This window comes from Zootermopsis nevadensis, unplaced genomic scaffold (assembly GCF_977971745.1).
Source record: "Zootermopsis nevadensis isolate Lab colony 2312 unplaced genomic scaffold, Znev_1.0 Znev_ptg000015l, whole genome shotgun sequence".
NCBI lineage: Eukaryota > Metazoa > Arthropoda > Insecta > Blattodea > Termopsidae > Zootermopsis > Zootermopsis nevadensis.
The window spans coordinates 1,785,885-1,810,061 of NW_028259147.1; the positions used below are offsets into that span (position 1 = coordinate 1,785,885).

Consider the following 24,177-nt stretch of genomic DNA (forward strand, 5'->3'; position numbering starts at 1 on the left):
TAAAAACTGTTAAATTAGACACAGGACTCCCAAAAAAAAAAATTCATAGAAACATTTGCTAAATTTGAAATCCAAAAAAATTTAATCTATGTGGAAATTACCTTTGAAGTTGTACAAGGCAAAAATAAATATACACAGTATAATGAAGGTGACCAGGTTTCGATTCTCGACAGGGACTTCTTTTTCTGTTCGCCAGTATCCAAATCTGCTCTGGGGCTCTCTAGTCAACTGCCAAGTGGTAAAGAGGCCGGGAAATGAAGCTGGCCACTCACCTCTCTCTAGTGCCGAGGTTAAGAATGCGTGGAGCTGTACCTCCACTCCCCTGTTTGTTTACATCGTGGGGCTCTTAATTCAGCACCATCGACAATTTTGCCTTTGAAGTATAAGTTTTTTTTTCTACAAATGAAAGTCCTTTTTAAAAAAAAAATTGTCACAGGGCTACTAGAAATTAGTGTGATTAGATTTTCATGTGCATTACACTCTGTAACAAATTAACATTTTGTAATGTTTCTAGGAATTGCCTTATAAACCTCCGGGCATTTGTGTCTATCTGATTGCTTCAAAGTTAGTTTACAACTAAACCTATTACGCTGGATCGTTCAATTGTGAATGCAATTACGCCAGTAATTAACATCTCAACCGGTGAATGCAGTGAAACTTCGCTCTGTCACGTGTCATTATAAGTTTTTTTTCCGTGTGTTGTGCTAAGGGATTAAGCAGCTTGGCCTGTCTTTACCCTATGTGAGAAGGCTGTTAATTGGTTAACAATTTAAAAGTAATCATTTATTGTAGTCATCACTTTCGACGCATCAGAACCGATGAAAATGCATTGCAGGCGTAGGTAATACGGGCTTCAATTTCCGTAACTCACCCTAAGGGGGGGGGGGGTGAGAGCAGGGTGCTGAAGAGAATATTTGGACCCAGGAGGGTTTAAGTGTCAGAGAACTGCAGAAAATTTCATAACGAGCTATGCAGCTACCTTTCGCCTAGTATAATTAGAATTATCAAACCAGAAACAACAAATGAGAAATGCAGATATAATTTAATCAGGAAATCTGGACTCAAGTTACGACTTGAGAGACGTAGACAGTTATAGAAAGTATTAACAATATTAAAATTTAAATATTTAAAAATAACCGTCAATCACAATAAAATTAAAAGATTAAAATATCATATTATGTTCCCTATCGAGTACTCGATAGGGAACATAATATGATATTTTAATCTTTTAATTTTATTGTGATTGACGGTTATTTTTAAATATTTAAATATTTTAATACTATTAATTCACAATATGACGCATCTACAATACCTTATAATATTAAAATTGTATCAGCTTCTTTGAAGGGTTCTGATTCACGCAGTTACTGACTTCATCGCTCGAAGTTTTAAATTTAAGCGATGTTGTAGCTTGTAACAAGATTTAATAGTACATTATCCAGTCATTAACAACGCACTAATACCTCGTTAGAACTCTGGACTCCGCTAATTTCAGGAAAATAGACTGGCGTCCTTTTATTTAGATATTAATTATAATATTCATGCATAAACATAATGTAGCATGTGTGGGCTTATTAAGGTATACACGTATTTCACTAATGATGTCGTGTTACTGTGATCTTTGAAGTGACGGGAGCAATTCTGTTTCCAAGGTGACGCAATTAAAGAAAGTTGTTCTTTTTCGCTGCATTATCGTCAGATTTTTTTACGCTAACTGCACGAAACTTAAGTTAAGTATGTTAGTTACAAGACAAATAAGCGACTACCAATTTGTCACGAAAGGTTCTGCTACATGAGTTAGTTATCCAGTGTCTGCATCGAGAATGCGTGGAGTGTAAGCTCCTCTCTCCAAGCATTCCTCTTTTTTTGGCTTTAATCCATCTTACTTACTTTAATTTCACTTTGACATTTTGTGCAGATATATAAGCCGAAGTTTCATGCTTGTATTTAATTATATATCAGTTACATAATATAACTGCCGGCAATCTTGAACAATTTTCCTTTCGTATTTCGCATGTACCGCCACGGTGGTCTAGCGGTTAGAACGCTGGCCTTGTAATCCTGGGGTCTCGGGTTCGATTCCCGGCGGTGCCAGAATTTATAACTTGTGTTGGGCAAGGCCGTGGTCTAGGCAACACGGAGTTTTCTTCCGTGGCATCCCAACAATTACTCCATTCACACACAGAAGAAGGCAATGGCAAACCACTTCTGGATCATCTCTGCCAAGAATGTATATGAACAGGTCCCAGTCCGAGAAAAGGATGGAAGGATCCTGTTCATATGGACCTGTCGTCAGACAGAACACTAAATAATAATAAGATGAGGTGGTATAGCGGTCAGAACACTAGCCTTGTAATCCTGGGGGTCTCGGGTTCGATTCCCGGCGGTGCTCGAATTTATAACTTGTGTTGGGCAAGGCCGTGGTCTAGGCAACACGGAGTTTTCCTCCGTGGCATCCCAACAATTACTCCATTCACACACAGAAGAAGGCAATGGCAAACCACTTCTGGATCATCTGCCAAGAACGTATATGAACAGGTCCCAGTCCGAGAAAAGGATGGAAGGATCCTGTTCATATGGACCTGTCGTCAGACAGAACATTAAATAAAAATAAATTTCGCATGTGTTTAATTATCACGATTAACCTCTGCACGTCCAGGCACAAATAAGATTTTTTGTGAATATGAAAGTGAAATTGTAACTTCTGTTAGTTTGGCACAGATATATTGAGCAGGCACAATGGATTTAATATGTCAGATTCTGTGACTAGGTAAATCTAAGACATAGTATCCATTTTACATGTACGTATATTGTCACTGTCTTAGTTAATACATTGATCTCGACAAAAGAATGTAAATCAGTTGGCATTCATTGGGAATTTGAGGTTCTCACAGCGACGATAAGCGTCGATGTTGCCCAGGCATACCATTCAGATAAATATTCTACTCGCCAGACGTTTCCTCCACTAGAGAATATTCGTGAACAACTGCTGTTGACAAACAAGTGATTACGTCTGAACTGCAAAGTGATTACTGTCGGCGGTTGTTTGCATTTTACACGTGTCGGGACAAACCAGGTATCCGATAATCGTCGCTCTAACCTTTTTCCTGAATCCTCAGACGATTCTTTGATTAAACTGTATCCGGGTGAGATATGAGGTTCTCACGGAGGTGAGTCCGAAGATGGCTTGTCTCCTGGTAGCGCCGTGTAGTCTGGTAGAAGTTTATCGACGTTTCAGAGGTTCTTGCTGCCTCTGTCATCAGGGAGATCGCACTGGTTGCCGGACTACACGTTGCAGTAATTCAGAATAAAGCCGTCTTCAGTGTTTCATTATTTACGAGTTACTTATGTACCATGCATTAACTACCTTCAAGTTTGTCTCGGAGCTAGGAGCTGGTCTTCGTGAGTTACAAATTGCCTTCAGCTTCTCCTCTCCCGTTGTTTACTGTGCTCGGCGCGGGCGGTGACATGGATCTCTCAATTAGTTTCGTTTATGCGTTGTTAGCCACGTGACGAGGCTCTTGCTTCTCCGATGCATTTCTCATCAGCGTCGACATTACAACGTCACCGCCCAACCTCAGCGCATATTCAATAATGTCATGTTTCTCACGCTGCCATTCCTTCAGGAACATCAGACAGGACGTTCTTCAAGGCCTGATGCAAGGTGTTCTCAACCTCACCAGGCCTCAGACAAAATTTACCCAAAGTTGATATAATTGCGTCATATTGTGAATTAAAATTTAATTATTCGTGTTTTTTTTCCCGTCTAATCACAATTGTATATAAATAAAATTTATACATAAGATATTAAAATATCATTTACATATTTGGTACATCTTCTTTTACTACATGTTTCGGTTACATTGAACCATAAAGTAAAGTAAACATCATCAGAAGTTACACAACAACAGTAATTAAGTTTTAGTTTATAAGATTATAATTTTTAACTTTTAACTTTACACCTGAAGATGGTTCAATGTAACCGAAACATGTAGTAAAAAGATGTACCAAATATGTAAATGATATTTTAATATCTTATGTATAAATTTTATTTATATACAATTGTGATTAGACGGAAAAAAACACGAATAATTAAAATTTACCCTTCTTCAACCCTTTAAAGCCCAGTGGTAACTATATGTCCCACTTACTTCAACAATCAATGACGTATTTTTATTATGTGTTTTTTAATGATTCTCCCTGTATACAGCGATCATTTCCTTAAACAGCGTTAAAAAGTTGATCTTCGTAATGGTGAAGTGCTGTGTTTTCTTCGCGGTACGGACTGAATTTTTAAATAATATTTAGACGAGCTTTGGCTTTGAAGGGTTAACCGGTTGATTTTCGTAATGGTGAAGTGCTGTGTTTTCTTTGCGGTACGGACTGAATTCTTAAATGTTATTTGACAAGCTAAGACCTTAAAGATTTAATTGACTCGCGGACCGCAATGTTATAAATGAGGACAATTTATTATGAAAAATAATGGTGCTAATACACACGAACAGGAATTCACTTTGTCACCAGAGTTAAATTGTCCACTTATCTCAGTCTATTACAAAGATTAAGAATGCATGGCTTATTATGTGCACTCTCCAATACGTCTTGTTGTGGCCAAGGTATTTTTTTTACATTTTATGTAGTTGATTTAAAGAGGTTTATTGGTCTCGTGCAGTGCTTTTCCTCGAAAAATGACCACTACTCCTGTCATACCAACATGCATAACAACTACATATGCATTTTATGCAGATGAATTAATGACACAGCTGGGGCAGAGTATGTATAATATCCTGATATTCAGATGTTTGTCGCTTATCTTAAATTGTGTTGACGCGACAGACGACAAAGTTTATGTAAAAACGGACACCCCAGATATTTCTGCGTTAATTTGAATTCTGCAACGAAATTAAACCCGCTGTCATGTTGACAGCACTGTACCCTTTCTCATTGCGGGCAGTTGTTACAACTGTCACTAGAGGCACGCCTAGATCTAAAGAAAAGTAAAATAAATGCGACATAATTTATTTTATTTTTTTACTAAAGTGCGAAAGGAAATTCTTCCCGTGGCCATTTGAAATTCGCTGTTATTTTATGGTGTCCGTAATAAAATCTCAGAGGATAAAAGAATTTATTCCAAGCAAACAGGCTTATGACGTAGCATGAACCTGTGTAATTTCTCCACCCCCACTGTGAGTGCCGCGTGTCGTCAAATCGGCGCCTTGCTAACCGCCTACAACTTCGAGTATCTCCTACCACTTCGGTGACCCGCGTCCCACCGCCTTTCGCATGTTCTGATGCTAATGAGAGGCATGCTGACAGCCAACAGCATCTCGAAGTCAATTTTATTGTTGACCAAACCCTGAGAGAACCTTACGGAGTTATTTCAGGCACTCATACCAAAATAGACTCTCCAGTCAATAGAGTATTATTAACTAATTGCATGCGTCAGTTATGTCCATTGGGAAGAAATACTCTCTTCTTTATAAGATCTAACTTTTTGTCACAAACGGCACGTGCATGTCCCTAAAGAAGGGAGAATCATCGTAAACTGGGTTTTAGTCGACCTAGAACGTTCCATGACGAGACCTCGCTGCGTTTTTCTTTCTTGGGGGGGGGGGGGCGGGAAGACCCCCTGATAATTTCTTTTAAGCCAGTGAGATCAAACATACATATTGTAGTGTAACAGCGAGAGTGGATGTGAGACCTGTCCTTCCCGATCCCCTCCCCATTTGAAATATAACATACATAACATATATATATATATATATATATATATATATATATATATATAATGTAAGTCAGAGCACACTGAACTGTTTTATCAAGGAATAAATATTTTAATTTAGGTCCATGTAATTTGTTTCCTTGTGGTTTATTTATTGTTTTAGGCGTTCTAAAGCGTGAACAATTATCAAGAAACCATGAGAACGTTCTTTTATTATTTGTGCTAATTTCTCTCAACTTGTAACTGGGTGCAAGGTTATCCCTCCCCTGCACTTTTGGGTTTAAGGCTACAACCCTTATCATAAATAGTGATTATAATGTGCATATGGAACGCGGCTAACATATTTTCGCCTGAAACGAAGTAATTAATCCCTATTATAAATATTTTATTCATTATCGTAATGTCATTAGGGCTAATTTTTGTGTCTGTCTGTGTTCCAGGCACTGGGATGCTGGGGCCAACCTACACGCTCGGTAAGTTGACTAAGTCGCTTTAAAGCCAAGCTTTTACGATTCACTGAGACAGTTTGATGTTACATGCCAGACTTCTTAAAGTGTGATTCTCACAGTGATTTGAATTACAGGTTATTATTTGGAGAAATAGGACGACGAAATGAATGTGAAGGCGTTCTTTACTGTAGTGCATGATATAAATGGGTTTATCTTCGTAACTGAGACATATATATGACCAAACGTTTTCAAATAGATGTTGAAAAAATGTTGGTGTTGATCTTCTGGGTTGTGTGTGGATTTGTACGTAGATTCATACAGCCTTTATATTTAACCCTGAAGATGAAGGCAATATTTTCCTCCGGAACGATGGTGTCTGCCTTAATTTGTGGTCTCCGGTGTTAAAACGGTGGGGAGTCTGTGAAGCCGCGCACATCTCATTTGGTCTTGCGCGGAAGCTTCTTCCGTGGCCGCGGATAGGTCCCTGATGCTCATCATACTAAAATAAGACCGCGGATATACGAAGACGCGGATAACGAGAGCAACCTGCAGTTTCGTAGACCTAGGGATGAATACTATTGCAAAGAGTGCAATTGGTAGATTGATTAGTAGACAGTGAGTTCGAAATCGTATGAAAGGTAGTGGTCCTGTAGAGATCGAGGATCATTTGAACCTGAGACCTCCCGGGTACGAAGCAGGAATGCTAACCACTCGATGACACTGTTCGATACACATGATCTCGGAACAAGCTTCAGGCTGTGTTCTGTGTTCATAACATCCACTACATAACTTTAATGTTAGTTCCAGTTCCAGCCACTATCGGCGCTGCTGCTGTCATAGGTTATTTCGTCCCAGAGGCTGCAAAATGAGAGAACGTTTGTGTCAAACCGGAAATGCTGTTACGACGATGTTAATTTCCGGAGTTAAAATTTGTATGAAGATACATTATGATGATTAATTAAACAGTGTTAGTATCGGAAGTTAAGTTAAGCATCGCAATTGAAACCCTTCCTGTAATCGGATGGCATTCCATTTGAAACACTAATATATTCTTGTTCCAGTTTATAGTCGTAATAAATAATTGTATATATCTGGGCGTCCAAACGTGTTCAAGGTTTATACTGACCACCATTACGTGACGTGTGTTAAAAGGTCGATGGAGCAGGAACCTTCTTTAGAAGCTGATAGTCACTTAACTGGTCGAGAAATTAACCGCCTTTTCTAGAAACCGGTGGCTTATTAGGTTGATCACAAGAGCCCACCAATTAGGCACTAGGATTAGCCCACATGCTCACACACTATTTATTTAAGATTCACTTTAATATTATCATCCTATGTACTCCTAAGTCTCCAAAGTGCTCTCCTTACTTCTGATTTTCGGAATTAATTTCTCTCCCTATTCCATTCTACATGCCTCGCCTTTCCTTAATTTTGCTAGTTTAATAATTTGTGGTGAAAAACACGAATTGTGAATCTCGTGCATTTAAATACAAATTGTCACAATTTGATAAAAGACGAGCAAGGAAAATCGTTCTTTGGAAATAGATAAGCAAAGGGGGGTGAAACGGGTTGGGTGGGGGGTTAACATGCATGGTTGAGATCGTACAGAATCTTGGATTGAAAACCTGAAAGAGAGAAACCATTCTGAAGATCTAGGCATTAATTGCTATATAAGATTAAAATCACCCTGATGATGGAGGCAGTAAGCCCCTCTGAAATGCTATCAGTTTCTACGAGACCGCAATTTTCAACGTCCCACAAGAGTCATATTCATTTCGATTGCGCGGCTTGTAATTCAGTGTTTCGTAGGAAAGTATTGCCTCCATCTTCAGGACGTACGTTCCTCCGAAACCATACTTCATCACTGTCCAGGAGAGCGTCTACAGGCAAAAATGTGGGGCAAAGTCGAACACGCTCCTTTGACTACTAAGTCATAATTTTTTCTTTATAATTCATTTAAAAGTGTCAGGAAGGGAGAAGTAGCTCCACGCGCCCATAAGGGCACGTAGGTTGGAGGCTTTTCTTTGGGGATTTTGTTTCATGTTGCGGTACTCACGAAGGCGGATTTATGCGCGTAAATGTGCGCTCCAGTGCACTCTCTACCTGAGCCTGTTAAAGTCTTTCCCAGGCGCTCCAGTCACGTCTTTTCTCAGAAATTAATTTCGTGCTGGGATTCGCATTTTGACGTTGGATCAATCCCCGATGTCAGAGACCATTTGTGGATGCGCAAACATTCTGTTGTCTATTAATCTAAAAAAATATGTTTTTAATAAATCTTTGAGATGTTTCGCCCTCTTGTTAGATGCTGTAATTACCTCCGAAACGTCGGCAAACTTCTATCAGAGTACACGGCGAAACAGTAACAATAATCTTCATACACAATAATTTGTTTTGTTTTTTCGCAGCTTTGTAATACACACAATAATTACTAGCCTGTAAGTATTATCCAGGCTCATAACTAACTCCATAAGAAGCCGCTCATTTGATCAAGAAATCGACCGCCTTTTATGGAACCAGAGGTTTTTTAAACTGAATTCAGAGGAAGTCATTGAATCCTATTCGGATACTAACCCAATCCACAATTTTGCATCTCATCATTTGTTCCGCATCCATTTTAATATTATTATACAATCTATGCCAATGTTTCTCTAGTGATCTCTCAGCTTCAGTATTAACTAACCAACGAATTAATTAACAATCTCCATTGATCAGAACTCTTAGCCGGTCTCAGAAATCCAGCGTTTCTTATGGAATCAGAAGTTTCATTATCGTATTAACAAAAGCTTGTCACTTTACCGTATTCTCACACCGCACTTCTAAATTTTAGTGTAATAGAGCGTCATTGAAGTGGATCTTAGTATAAAAAAACACTGGGTTTTATTACTCAACTTATTACTTTGAAGTACGTGTGGGTCTCCGTAGTCTTCCTCTCTACGCTTTCTTGAAGTTCAGGCACTTTGCCGTTCGGACCCTAGGGTGCTGTGACCCTTACCGTCATATGTCAAAGTGCTCCCTGAAAGTTGTTCTCTAAAGCTCGGCGCAAAAAGACAAAGGCTGGCCGTGGTCATAAAAGCCAGCGTCCGACTCAACGAACGAGAAGTAAGTCCTGTTTAGTTCGGGAAGTTTACCGACGTTTCGGAGGTATTTTTTGCCTCCATTATCACGGCGCTTATCGCCCTGCTGATGGAAGCTGCAAGGACCTGTGAAACGTCTCCCAGAATACAACCAATTTCGTTCCTTCGAAATGTTGGTAATTACCGCTAGAAAACAATGCTTTATTCAATGGTTAGTTTTCAGTCAGAACTAAAGTGATTATTGATAATATACTACAGCAGGTAATCGATACAAAATTAGGTCAGAGGCGTAGCACGCTGCTTACGTTCTGCCTTAACGATCATGAACGCTTGTTGCTGTACGGACAAACCCTCGCGGTACGGAAACTTCTCCGACAGCTGTGTTTGGCGTGATGTCAGACCGCTGATTTGCAGGCGAAGTTTTACATTCCACGCAAAGTAGAATCGATCACGAGCTGAATCTCCCGTTTTATCTCTATCACCACGACAAATATAAGACTGGTCAGTTCAAGGAGAATGTGATGGGCAAGGCATGTAGGCCGCATGGGAGAGAAGTGGAATGCATACCGGGTTTTGGTGTGCAAACCAGAAGGGAAGAGACGTAACTATTTCATCTTTGTAATGGTGAAGTTTTGTGTTTTCTTCGCGGTACGGACTGAATCCTTAAATGTTATACAGTTAAATCGATTTATGTTGGGATTGATACAAGACGGTTTTCAAATATATTTGATTATTGATACTTTCGAGGGAATGGCTTAAATACTGTGTAGCTGTATTTTACTGAGCTGTAGAGCATCTTATGGTTGAATGTCTGGAAGATACGTCGGTAAGCGAACGAACAACACAAAGTTTAACATGGAGAGATTTAATCTGAAAAAAGCTGAGTTAAAATACGTCAGTTTACAATCTCGAGTAGAGAAGCAACCTTGGAACACTTCGAAGTTGATGTGGACATCTAAAGGTTTTGAGATAATGTTAGACAGAATTTATTCAGACTGTCATTTCTGTGTCTCCTCAGGTTTGGTGCCAAAAGGAATGGCTCGCTGCGTACCGTTAATAATTTAATATCCTACGTCCCTTTTAGCTCGTCATTATTTCTCTTTCGAAACGCCTTCAGCTCCTCGCTTGTTTCTGTCAAGACAATGTGTCATGTAGGCGAATAGGTACTTGGAGCAGACAGTGTGTAGTGGCGGGGAAAGGGGACTGTTACGGTTTCTCGTCATCACGTAAACAAACATGTCGTGGACCTCTGATAAACTTTTTCAGAATTGTAGGCGCCCTGGAACTCCTTAGGGCCCAGGACTCAGCCAGCCTTTGATATGGGCGGCAGTTAACCTTTTAAAACCCGCTAGAGGCTCAGTGCATGTATCACCCACCTGCTAGAATAATAAATAGTTCTGAACTTTTCCGCGCGTTGTATCTACGTTTTTCGTTTGATCCTCGGTGCAGAAAGTGTTTTCTTTGCGGTACGGACTGAATCATTAAACGTTGTTTAGAAATACTGGGTTTCAAGTTTCCACTGCATGCTTCTCGTGTAGCCTTCCCTATTTAAACTCGTCAGAACTTACACTCCCCCCCCCCTCTCTAGGGGATGCCGTTAAATTACCTGCTTAACTTTCAAAATTATAGGTTCAGAATTTTCTAATAAGCAATTCAAAATTTCCGTCGTTTCTGCTAGAAAACTGTCACTAATTACCGCCCTAACGTCTTCACCCTTACTTTATTCTTACCAGAAGGACGAGCGGACATTGCCTGGGAACCTTTTAAGTATAAGATGCTCTTCCTTACCTTCTTCAATCTATTTTCACCAGAAGGACGAGCGAGCAGTGCCTGGGAACCTTCATAGCTGAAAAAATATCTGTGATTCCCGCAATAAATGTAGTGCCTCTCACTACTATCCCCGCTCCATTTTAACTTCCTTATCTCTCTCTCATCTTCAGAGGGTTAAAATTAATATTTATGTAGTGTAAAATGAAGCAAATTTGTTCTTGACTTATATATTTTTTCCTGGTAACATTTATTTTAACCGAGATGGAAATTGCCTAACTGCGTAGATTTCAAGAAAGACGTATATCACCATTTCCAAGGCTGCATTTCAGACTTACACTTAACTCTTCTTGCTGATAAAGCAAATATACGACAGCGTCATTAGGGTTCTATGTACAACAAATATGTTTGTGCTTGCCAAATGTGTTTTGCCAACAGTTCAACGGCCATCACGAACACATGTTCTGTGTGTCGTAAGATCTTTTGCAACTTTAATGTTGTTATTGTCATGAATAAATTCTATATTCTAAAAATACAGTATGATAAACGAAGAAAAATCATGCAGACCCCATGGACATAAGAAAAAGCTGATAGTCATTCATCTCGTCGAGATAATCTGTAATTTTATGTGCCCATGTTCATTACTTAACCATATCTTTAGACAGATCAATCCAGTCTCCTACACTCTCAGATGTTATTAATTTAATAACTATAATTTTAACACTGGGAACAGCTAAATTTTCTGAAGCGATTTAACGTCTCTGAGAGGTAAATTTGGAGTTGATACGTTGAAAAAGTCCGTGGACTTTCTATAGTTGCCCTTTCAGTTTAATAATCTGCCCCCTTCCCCCCCACACACAAAAACACAGACGTAAACTTTCATAAGTGCCACAAGTTACTATAGAAACACGAGGAACGGTTGAAAGCCTTACCAATGTAACACCGCTCATGAGACCATAAACTTTCATACCGCAAGATAATTTTAAGTTTTCGTGAAACGTAATTTCCTGGAATTGAGCTTTTAATTTTTTTTTTCCGCGAAGAACCCATTTTAAACGACTAAATGGATAGAAGTTACAAACCGATGCACGCTTGTTCCTTTGAAGGGAGGAGACGAAAATTGAACTTCATCCTGGTATCAATAAAATGTCAAAAACACCGAGAAAGACGAAATGAATAATCAGTATACAAAGTAAACAATTTTAACCCCCCCCCCCCCCTCATAACTTACTAATATTCGAAGCCAGAGTTCGTTCACATTGATGATTTAATTCTAAAGTGTTATATGTACAGGACTCGTGTTTCTGAATTTGCTTATGGCCTAGCGAATACAACAAATTCATTTATTGTTTATTTAACGATGATGTTAATAGCTCGTATTCTATAGCGTCAGAATATAAGATGGTTGCAGTATTATTTGATCTGAAAAAATTAGATTAATTCCAAAAGTGTCTTAATGTAAAGTCACGGCCGTCTCCTTCCAATTCATCATTCACAAATTATCCTACCATTCGATGGTAAAGCACTTTGTAAGATAACGAAGCGGTGTTAAATGAGATAAGACTCAGTTATTACAAACGTTTACATGGAAAATGAAGTACAGTTTCCAAAATATTCACGAATCTGCCTCCGGATTTGGCTAGCAGTTTTAAACAGGATGGCTGTCTTGTGGGTAGAAGGACCTCTGAAACGTCGGTAAACTTCTACCAGACTACGAGGTGCAACAACCCACAAGACAGCCATCTTCGTACTCGACACCGTGAGAATCTGAAATCCTAGTTTTAAATTGGTCACGCTCCGCCACTGAAACGCTTCCCACTTAAATTGAGTCTCCAAAATTCTGTGGAAAAGATAATCATGGGATTTCCTAGAAGAAGATTCTTTGATCTCCGCAAATCGCTTTCAGGTGCTGACCGTGTCAGATGGGTATTGGGAGTTGGATATTAAAAAATTCCAACCCAAAATCTTCCTTGCGACAAGAATATTTAATAGCGTTCTTCGTTCAGATGAACCTACTCTGTTGTAATACACAGATAGACGGCAACTTTATAGTGTGGGTTGAATTTGTGGTATCAAATTCCTAAGTCACTTCTTCACTAGAAAGTGAAATTATTAAAACCACTTTGTTAGGGAACTGTCTCTCCTCAACGTCGTATTTCACGTGTGTGAGGACATCACAAGTATTACTTTGAACCCTTAGGTGCAAAGGACTGGATATAATATGAGATGTCTACAGGGGTGAGATTTCAGACCTGGTTTTTAACGCCTGTGGTTACCAGCATCACGAAGAACATGCTACTTATGGTGAGTGAGATTTGAGGTTCTCACGGCGGTGAGTATGAATATGGCTGTCTTCTGGGTTGCTGCGCCGTGCAGACTGGTAGAAGTTTAAGATGTTTCTGCTGCCTCCATCATCAGGACGATCATCACCCTAATGATGTAGACAGCAATAACTTCCGAAACGTCGGTAAACTCACTACACGGCACAGGAACCCAGAAGAGACATGTTAATGCTGATAATACGTTCAGGGCCAGGTCTACACTGTATATGAAGGTCGTATGTTCGTCCGAGACGCTGGTAACCTATACGACGTCGCAACCCAGAAATTTTCATAGCCGTGTGTGTTTCGAGCGGAAACGTGGGCTCATACTGGCGTCCATTAATATGAAATTGGACATCAGCAAAGTCCCCGGCAATGGTCAGTCTCACATGACAATTGATTATCCGGGTTGGTTGGGTAAGATATTTTCTCTGATAATTGAAACCCCTAGAAATCCGCGAAAACGAAAAAAAAAATACACCGATATAAGAAACATAAGTTGTTACATTTACAGACATATACTGTTTAAATTTTTAAAAAAAGTTATTAACAAAGGAAAGGATTTTATATATAATTAAATTCAGTACATAACAACTATTAAAAAAGATCCCAACGGGTAGTAATAACGTTTTATTGTCGTAAACTGAAGGTTTTAGCAACAATTTATTTGTGTTAATACGTTAAATAATGTCTTTTTTTGTATTTATTCCTTTATTTTTAAACTTTTACAAAACATTTTCTACATTAATTTTAGTTTGAACTAGGTTTACCCCAGTTAATAAGGCCGCCCCCCCCCCCCCCCCGGAAAATCGGGAATCTACTGTTTAAGAAGGTCTGAGTACACTCACATTTCAACGTCGTTGTTAAATTTCTCATAAAGTAGGTGACTTTTGCACAAACGACATCCGAGGTCATTATTACCCAACGATTTAAATTGTTGTGCAACAGTGGCCTTGGTCATGCGTGTTGCTTACCTTGTAGGCGAAGAAAAAACGCGACAAACAGACACGTGATGAAATTTAGCGGCAAAAGAATTCCGACATGAAACGTGCAGGGAATGCATTCAATCAGTTCTTTATAAGACACACAGAATAAAAAGGAGACTAGTCTTTTAATATTGTTATTACCAGAGCTTACAAGTGCTGTTGTACTTAGGGTTGCGTTTGAAACGGAATACTGTAAATTTTCACTTTAATTTCGTAGTTGTTGAATGTAGAACGACAGATGGAGTGATATTTAAGTTAAAACAGAAAAATACATCTTGAACAAAGATTTAATTAAACAATATTTATTACCAAAACTTGGACATGTTGGCATCATGATTTGACATTTATCCTCTCGTATCTGGGGACTCTTTATTTATTGAATAAAATTTTTGGATATTATCCATCGTCTAGTAAATATAAAACGTAAAACGACGTTTCGGAGATGGGACTCTATCTCCGTCTTCAGGTTCCTACACAGTTGGGCCCACTAGATAGAGCTAATCCCTATCTCCGGTCTACCTGAAGACGGAGATAGAGTCCCATCTCCGAAACGTCGTTTTACGTTTTATATTTACTAGACGATGGATAATATCTAAGAAAATTTTATTCAATTGACTCTTCACCATCGTCAAGAAGTTTTAGATTCTTTATTTATTCTCGCACTTTAAAGAAATTACGAATTTTTAAACGCGTATAAAAAGGAATCAATACGCCAACTGGGCTATAAAGTCCCAGCTACACTGTGAGTAAGCCTAGTCCAGATAATGAAATGGAAATTACGTGTCTCTGTAGTGACATGGTTATATCATGAATTGTATATGACTGTACGATGGGGTTTATGGCATGACCGGAACCTGTCAGGAAGTATTGTTTCCGTGAATCCCCTCCGTACACCCACATGTACAGTCGGCTTACGTTTCAGTCCTCAAATATACAGGGTGTCCCACTTAACGCGGAAACCGCATGGACACCATGTTGTACCAATCAGCGGACGAGGTACCGGGGAACGAGTTGATCACAACGCAGAACCTAGCCGTCCCGTGCTAGTAAGTGGGTTCCAAGTTACGTGGAACACCCTGTACGATTCGCAAATAAAGACTTTCTTTACGCCAGACGAATAGCGATGGTTAAAATACGCGAAACTATAAATGTAAATTTTTATGAAGTGCACTTGGGTTTGTTTATGAAAAGTAATTATGCTTTAACCCTTCGAAGCCGAAGATCGTCTAAATATTATTCATGAATTCAGTCCGTACCGCGAAGAAAACACTACACCTCACCATTACGAAAATCAGCTGGTTAACCCTTTGAAGCCGAAGCTCGTCTTCATAATATTTACGAATCCAGACCGTACCGCGAAGAAAACACTTCACTTAACCATTAGAAGTCGAATCAGGCGGTACCACATAAGATTTAACAAAAGAACATCCCGGTCAAAGCCTTAAGTCTGAAAAACGTCTGTTGAATTAACTTCCGCATAGCTGTGCTTAATGACTACATTTAAGAGCAAAACGAAACTCTCTGAGAAATGTGGGTTTGCAATTAATGAAGTACAATGCTTGGAGACTCGTTTTAAGTCGAGCTTACTAGAACAGTGATTACGTGTTTTTTCCTCTTGGATACTAGACGGCATTTCCTGATAACTTCATTATTTTCTTGTTTGGTGTTTAACAACTGTAATGCACCGTGCTTTAGATGCTATAGATGAGAATAAGCTGATACTGCAATATTTTAGTTCACAACTGTCTTTGAACTTTTATATTGCTTGCTAAAATACACATATTCATCTTGTTTCGTATTGTAATATCGCTTGTTCTGAGGACCCAATTTACAGCATCACTAGTTTTCCAGATCGAGTGGAGTTACGATCCGTAGACCTATCAGTACATTAAACACTATTTTTACAAACTATGAAAGTGAGTGGTAAATGGGCCCTGTTTATTTATGACAGGAATTATAGAGCTTTATTTTTATCTTAACACTTTAAAGCCCATTGTTAACTTACGTTACTCCTTCTTTAACAATCAGCAACTCTAATTTTTTTATGTATGTGTTTAGTATTATTCTCAGTTTAAATAGCGATTATTTCTTTAAACAGTTTAAACAGTTGATCTTCCTAATGGTGAAGTGTTGTGTTTTCTTCGCGGTACGGGCTGAATATTTAAATATTATTTATACGAGCTTCGGCTTTAAAGGGTTAACCAGTTGATTTTTGTAACGGTGAAGTGTAGTGTTTTCTTCGCGGTACGGACTGGATTCTTAAATATTATTTATACGAGCTGCGGGTTTAAAGGGTGAACCAGTTGATCTTTGTAATGGTGAAGTGTAGTGTTTTCTTCGCGGTACGGACTGAATATTTAAATATTATTTATACGAGCTTCGGCTTTAAAGGGTTAACCAGTTGATCTTTGTAATGGTGAAGTGTCGTGTTTTCTTTGCGGTACGGACTGAATATTTAAATATTATTTATACGAGCTGCGAGTTTAAAGGGTGAACAAGTTGATCTTTGTAATGGTGAAGTGTAGTGTTTTCTTCGCGGTACGGACTGAATATTTAAATATTATTTATACGAGCTGCGAGTTTAAAGGGTGAACAAGTTGATCTTTGTAATGGTGAAGTGTAGTGTTTTCTTCGCGGTACGGACTGAATATTTAAATATTATTTATACGAGCTTCGGCTTTAAAGGGTTAACCAGTTGATCTTTGTAATGGTGAAGTGTTGGGTTTTCTTTGCGGTACGGACTGGATTCTTAAATATTATTTATACGAGCTGCGAGTTTAAAGGGTGAACAAGTTGATCTTTGTAATGGTGAAGTGTAGTGTTTTCTTCGCGGTACGGACTGAATATTTAAATAATACTTAGATAAACTTGAGCCTCAGTGAGTTTTGTTGGAAAGATGAACTTATCTATGCCGTTCTAGCGTATGTACCTTCTTTAGGCGTACAGCCAACTCGCGTGTTAAAGGCCAATATTCCTCCATTTCTACGTAGCTATGATCCGTAATACAGATTGGATGTCCTCTGATCTGAGTCATTCTGTACCGCTGAGGTTTCTATCTTATTGATCAGCGAGAAAGTTCAGTTCCCCACGTGGCTGTCGGCATATTTTGTTTCAGAAACTCACAGTGACCTTGGCCTGCATGTGTACGTTCTGATTATTGTCATGAAAATAAGTTCTTTGGGCAAGCCTAGACTATTGACTTACTGCCTGATGTTTGAAATCAGTGGCGGAATCCCACTTTGGCAGACGTTTACCGACGTTTATCATCAGAGGGATTCGCCCTGGAGATTCGTCATTTATAAACATCGTGCTCTCTCTCTCTCCATGCTAAGCAGCATTATCATTTGACCAAGAGTAGTAAAATAAGCAAAGAATACAGAATACAGAAATAAAACGCAATTTACCTCAGTCCAATACAGATGCACGAAACAGTGTAATGGGTAATAAAGTTGGTACTACGGACTCTCTTAAAAGACATTTATAACGTTAATGTTACTGCTCAATGTCTTGTACGTACAGCGCTATGTGCTTATGAACTTGTTTACGATGCTGTGTGACATTTCTGGCGCCATCCAGAGAGGGTTGTCTCCCCGGCATGACAGATGGATATGCAGCCCGTGATACAGGATTTCATATATGTTTAATTACCGTGTACAGTGTCCCGACATTAAAAGTGAGAAAAATGTCCGATATGCCATGTCTCTTTCAAGTCCGTACATTAAGAAATGAAATAAATCAATAAATGCTACTTTTATATATACAAATTTTAATTTTCTAATATTTATATTTGTTATGTAGTAATTGATAAGCTGGTAGTTGTTTAGATGGTAAAGACATTCTTGATCTTCGATGGAATTCGAAGAATTTTCTTGTACGCAGGAAGACACCCAAAGGACCAATATGAATCCATTTCACGTCATCACTTCCTTAATTCGTTATCATCCACTTTAATATTATTTTTCCATCGATGACTACGTCTTCCAGGAGGTCACTTTCTTTCAGGTATTCTGATATTCTGTTTGTATTTCCTGCTTTCTACATCTCCCCCCGGTCCATTTAATCCCATTTGATTTCCATAACCCTTATAATGTTTGGTGAAGTACAGAAGTAATTAGCAATCTCTTTATACGTAATTTTATCCATCCTCCTACCCCCCCTCCTCTTTCCACCGTGTTTTCAAATACCCTCAATTTGCTTTCTTTCGTTAACATTTCGTAATCTGTGAGTTGTTAGCTCCCTTCCAACCTCAAAACCAGAGGACCACCCCTTGTCAGCTATCCGAGACTATTTATATAACATATTCGCTTTTCTGTAGATTGCGTTCATCATCGGCGACCTAACCACGCGCCACGACGTAACGTCAACACACTCCGGCTAATGATTGAATCGGTCCATATTTACCCTATCTGACAACGCCGTGGTTCCCTGTCTGCAGACCTTCTGACGAAACTTTTCAATTGCGCTGTTAGAACCGAGTGGCACAGAAGTTGTGCCTGTTACAAGAACCGGACTGAGTTTTTTTTTTCCTTTTTTGGCATGACCTCCTGGGAGACGTTGGGGGTCAAGGTTAGTCGTAGCAGCTCGTAATGAGGTACCAGGTGGCCGTTATCGGCGAAACAGACGAGGGTCGCAGATGCGGTTCACATTTTTTTGCAAAAACGTCGAGCGTATTATGGAAGTTAGCGATTTTTTTAAAAAAAAAAAAACATTGAAGCGAGATTCTATTATTCCCAGCCACTGTACAGGAATACAGATTGGACCATTTTTATTTCAGTTAACTATGGAGGAGACGAGATGAAAAATGCGTACATATTTGTAATATGAAATCCTGGAAGGAAGACCTAAGCGTGACAGACCTAGACGAAGATGGGAGGATCTGCATCTGAAAGAAGTAGGACGAGATTATGTGGTTGAGGGCAAAATGAGTTTGCGGGCTGTTTTAAGCACGGTAAAGAACATAATGGGACCCTAAAGGGCGGAAAAATCTTAAAAGGCCTGATTAAAGTATTTTCAGATAAATAGCTTAAGATTATTTGAAGCTATGAAGGAGCAAGTTATCGACAAGATAATTAAGGAGGAACTTCTTGATTTAAAGGGGTCAACGTAGCATTCAATATTGTATACAGCGTTTAAGTCGTGCCTCTCACCCACGTAACAATAAAATAATTAAAAAAACATCAAACAGCAAATAGAATATAAGTATTGGTTTATTAAGTAATAGTTCAGCATTTAAGAAACTCTGACCTACATTATTGAGATGTGGCCATCATGTTTGTTCGTTATTTTATAATTTGACATTTCACGTGGATAGGGCTTATTTTGTGGTGGTTGCGTGATCTCACGTAAAGTCAACTTAACCTCGAAATGGCTTGGCAAGTAAAACAAATGAACAAAGTATCATAATCCTTTGAAGCCGAAGCTCGTATAAATAATATTTAAGAATTCAGTCCGCACCGCGAAGAAAACACTACACTTCACCATTACGATGATCAACTGGTTAACGCTGTTTAAGGAAATAATCGCTGTTTATAATGAGAATCATACGAAACACATAAATACACTGCGTAGGCAAATAAATAATATTTAAGAATTCAGTCCGTACCGCGAAGAAAACACTACACTTCACCATTACAAAGATCAACTGGTTAACGCTGTTTAAGGAAATAATCGCTGTTTATTGTTCGTTACGAAATAAATCAGTACTCGGATTTTAAGAGCTAAAAATTGTTTTTACAGCAGTACATATAACTTAAGGAATGTAAGTTTCTTATATCACGCAAATTTTACGAAGTCTTTAACTAAAAGTTTGCAACTAGGGTACATAACAGTAAACAGTAATACAGTTATTTAATATCTTAAATGGGGCCCATCAGTACGCTACAGGAAACGAAAATTGCATTATTCTAGCTTATAATTAAAGCAATTATCTAAAGAAAAAAAGTAATGTTAAGAAGAAAAGGAGAGACATCGCATATATTTTCCACTGTATACCACCGTTATTCTGTGTTATGCAAGACTCTTAGATACTAAATATATCGCATTATGTTTTAAACCGTATATGGTTCGTACTAACGAAATAAATTAAGAGACTATAAGAGAAAGAGACGTCTAGAACGCGTAGGCGATAATAGAAGAGCTCACAACGTCATAATTGAAAAACATGAAGATAAAAGACCAATTGAGAGACCTAGACATAGATGAGAGCATAAAGAAACATGTATAAAAGTGTGGGTTGGAATTGATCTGGCTAAATATGGCTGGCATTTGTGAACATGATTGATAATGGAATTACAGGTTCCGTAATGAGGAAGATTTCTAACCAGCTGAGTATGTACTAGCTTCTTCAAGACGGACTTTGCTACGTAACCATCATCACATATCGAACAGGAAATGACGTTCGTGTCTAGAGGACAGTGACGTTGTGTAGTGTCGCTTATGAACGAACCTTGACGGACGTCTGTATCGATTACTGGATCTTAAATTTCACTGTTGAAAGAATGAAACGGAAGTGTGTCATTATCAGAGGGAGGACGTAGTGGTGTACTGTACTCTGAGGGTTATGTGAGGTCACGTACAGACATCTGGGAGTCTGGCTGACGGTCGTAGAAATGAATTTCCCTAGTCTCGTTTCACAGCCAACCTTTACGTAGTCATAAAGACGCTCTAGTCGCCCTGTCATCTGTACTTTACTTCCGTGAAGCGAATGGACTCCACCGACGCAAAGGTAAAAGGTGACGTCCCCTAGTGGTTAGCTAAGCACCACCCGATTCAAGGGACTGGAGGTATAGCTCCACGTATTCTCAACCTTGGTATTGCATCTCAGATGGAAGGTTAGTTTCCCACTCCGGCCGTTTTATCCCCATATAGGATGCTGGATCGACCATAGAGTCGGTCTGGACGCTTTCACATGAGAAATATAACCGGGAATCAAACCTCGGTCGTCGAGGTCATAACCTAGTAACGAAACTGACTGAGGTTCTTGTGATTTCCTCATTTCCTCTAGACAAATGCTGAAATAACTAGATGGCTTACGGAACCCGAAGGTTCATCACCGAATTAACCAAAGCCCTCCACCGGACCCTGTCCTGGGCCAACAAAATCCAGTCTCCTTCAACTCCTATCTCCCATAGATCCCGCCTGAGATTATCCTCCCATCTACGTCTAGGTCTCCCCAGCGGTCTCTTCCCCTCAGGCTTCCCAAATAGTGGACCCAACCAACTAGATGATGGCTTACCGAACCCGAAGGTTCATCACCGAAGTAACCAAAGCCCTCCACCGGACCCTGTCCTGGGCCAACAAAATCCATTCTCCTTCAACTTCTATCACCCATAGATCCCGCCTGAGATTATCCTCCCATCTACGTCTAGGTCTCCCCAGAGGTCTCTTCCCTTCAGGCTTCCCAAATAGTGGACCCAACCAACTAGATGGCTTAGGGAACCCGAAGGTTCATCACCGAATTAACCAAAGCCCTCCACCGGACCCTGTCCTGGGCCAACAAAATCCAGTCTCCTTCAACTCCTATCTCCCATAGATCCCGCCTGAGATTATCCTCCCATCTACGTCTAGGTCTCCCCAGCGGTCTCTTCCCCTCAGGCTTCCCAAATAGTGGACCCAACCAACTAGATGATGGCTTACCGAACCCGAAGGTTCATCACCGAATTGACCAAAGCCCTCCACCGGACCCTGTCCTGGGCCAACAAAATCCAGTCTCCTTCAACTCCTATCTCCCATAGATCCCGCCTGAGATTATCCTCCCATCTACGTCTAGGTCTCCCCTGCGGTCTCTTCCCCTCAGGATTCCCGACTAATACCCAGTGCACGCCTCTTGTCCCATCCATGCGAGACAAATGCTGAAATAGTACCTTTAATTAGGCCACGGCCGCTTCTTTTCTCATCTTTTCCAGCTAATTATTAATTAATCTCCCTGTCATTCGACGCTGTATAATCTGAGCTATTGAAAGGGTAGTTAAATAGAGATGTAGGTTACTGACATGAGTGAGTGAGCAGTGCAAACAAATTATGGGTTCTTTACTTGAAGCCTGATTCTGCAATTCTGACTCAGAGACACTTCAAAGGATTTGAGAAAGTTTTTGATCACAGCGGTCGAACTGTTTTCCCATACGAGAAGGAAAATAAACCTTGGAACTTGAGGTGCACGAGGAAAGGTGGGCCAGAACGTACCTGAAGCCTTCGCGTGTCTGCAAACACTGCATTGTCCGTGAAGCTGTTCAGCCAGACTAATACATTCGGTAAGAATGACCCGTAAAAATCGACGGGAATTTCCGTACGTAAATTAAAATAGGGTCTGAAGTAAATGTGAAAATATCTTCACGGTGACTGAAGTCAGATTCACCGCCTGACTTCGACCTCCGCCAGACACAGCTTCGTCTGCATTTCTTTTCGCTGTCTTCAGGGCTCGTTGCTAGGTGCTGTGATATCGGCGGGGAATGTAGCATGCATAAGTACATAAAAAAACGTTGTTTGGAAAGCCTTAAGATAAGAGACTGCTCTGAGGACGTTGTAGAATGGAAAAGATAATATTAAAGTGGATCTTAGGGAAATAGGGTTGGAGGTTGTATCCTAGATTCATCATGGGGACCAGTGGCGGGCTGTTGTGAACACGGTAATGAACATTCGGGTTCCACAAGAGAAGAGGAATTTTTGACCAGTTGAGCGACTATCAGCTTCTTGATAAGGATACATCGAGTTTGTTTGTTTTAGATCTTATCAGATGTCTCCTGGAACTATTTGTCATTTCTCATCCACATTGTAATGAACGACAGATACACCAAATTGGAGGAAATCATAAGTTGTATCACCAAAGACTGATGATACTTTTGAGTAGGTCATTACAACCAGAACATACATCAAGAAACGCATAGAAACATTATGTTTTTAAAACGTCACTTTGGAAATCAGTAGCTTTATGGGATGGAAAGATAATATTAAAGTGGTTTTGGAGGGGAACTACATCGTAAGATTATAAATTCAATCGAAGAAGTTTAAAATAACTTATAAAGGAGAGGTTTGTGATATTATAAATGAAAGTTTTACTTATTAAACATTGCTGCATTCTTCGAATGCTTGTCTTCAGCTGCTACAGACAGATTGCGTGGTGCGTGGTGTGGGGTGGTCATGTGAGAACCGAGTTCTTTCTGGTCATATTTTTCTTGAGTTTCTCCTTCGACCGGTCGCAAACCCTGAACCCCGATGTTACTCTCCAGGGACGTTCGGCCATCGGCGTCTCTCCACGACACGCGTCATGTGACCCTGACGCGAATCGGCTGGCTGGGAGCTAGCCGTCTCAAACTGGTTTGACAAATTGGCAGTTCTGTGCGCACGTCTTGATAATGAGCAATAATTTAACCTTCCGAATCAAATTGTTTTGGTCTGCGCAGTAACCATGGCGATGTTCAAGGTCAACAGTAAGATCTGGGACACTCAGGTAAAAAGTGAAAGTGGGTGTGACGTCACAAAAATCATGGCGGGAATGGGGGCACAGATCCACTCATTCTTTATCTCGGATTCAGGTGGAGGTGATTTATGTTTATCATCTCAGGTGCTGAAGGTGATGAGCTGTGTCCTGAAACGTCGGCGCTCAATTCGGTCAGTGATAAAGAGATTTTTTAAATTCAAGATGGCTGTCTTCTGGGATGTTTCGACGTGTAATCTGGTAGAAGTTTACTGACGTTTCAGTATCAGGGTTCAAAATTCCTTAACACAGCCATCTTGACATTTGATATTGTTGTGACGCTATGTGAAGTTTCACCCTGAAGATGGAGACAAGTCTACGATGCGTCACAACCCAACAAATCGACAATTGATGGGTAAGATCTGAGGTTCTCTCACAGCGGTGAA

General features: G+C 39.7%; 1 protein-coding gene across 4 annotated transcripts in view; it reads left to right on the forward strand.

Annotated features, from left to right (window-relative positions):
- The window catches only part of LOC110833607 (uncharacterized), a 77,088-nt gene that overhangs the window by 44,672 nt on the left and 8,239 nt on the right, over window positions 1-24,177 (forward strand). For all 4 annotated transcript variants that reach the window (XM_022071880.2, XM_022071881.2, XM_022071882.2 and 1 more), the window contains one exon: window positions 6,163-6,195. In XM_022071880.2, coding sequence (XP_021927572.2) covers window positions 6,163-6,195 — 33 coding nt within the window. The remainder of the gene's footprint in view (window positions 1-6,162; window positions 6,196-24,177) is intronic.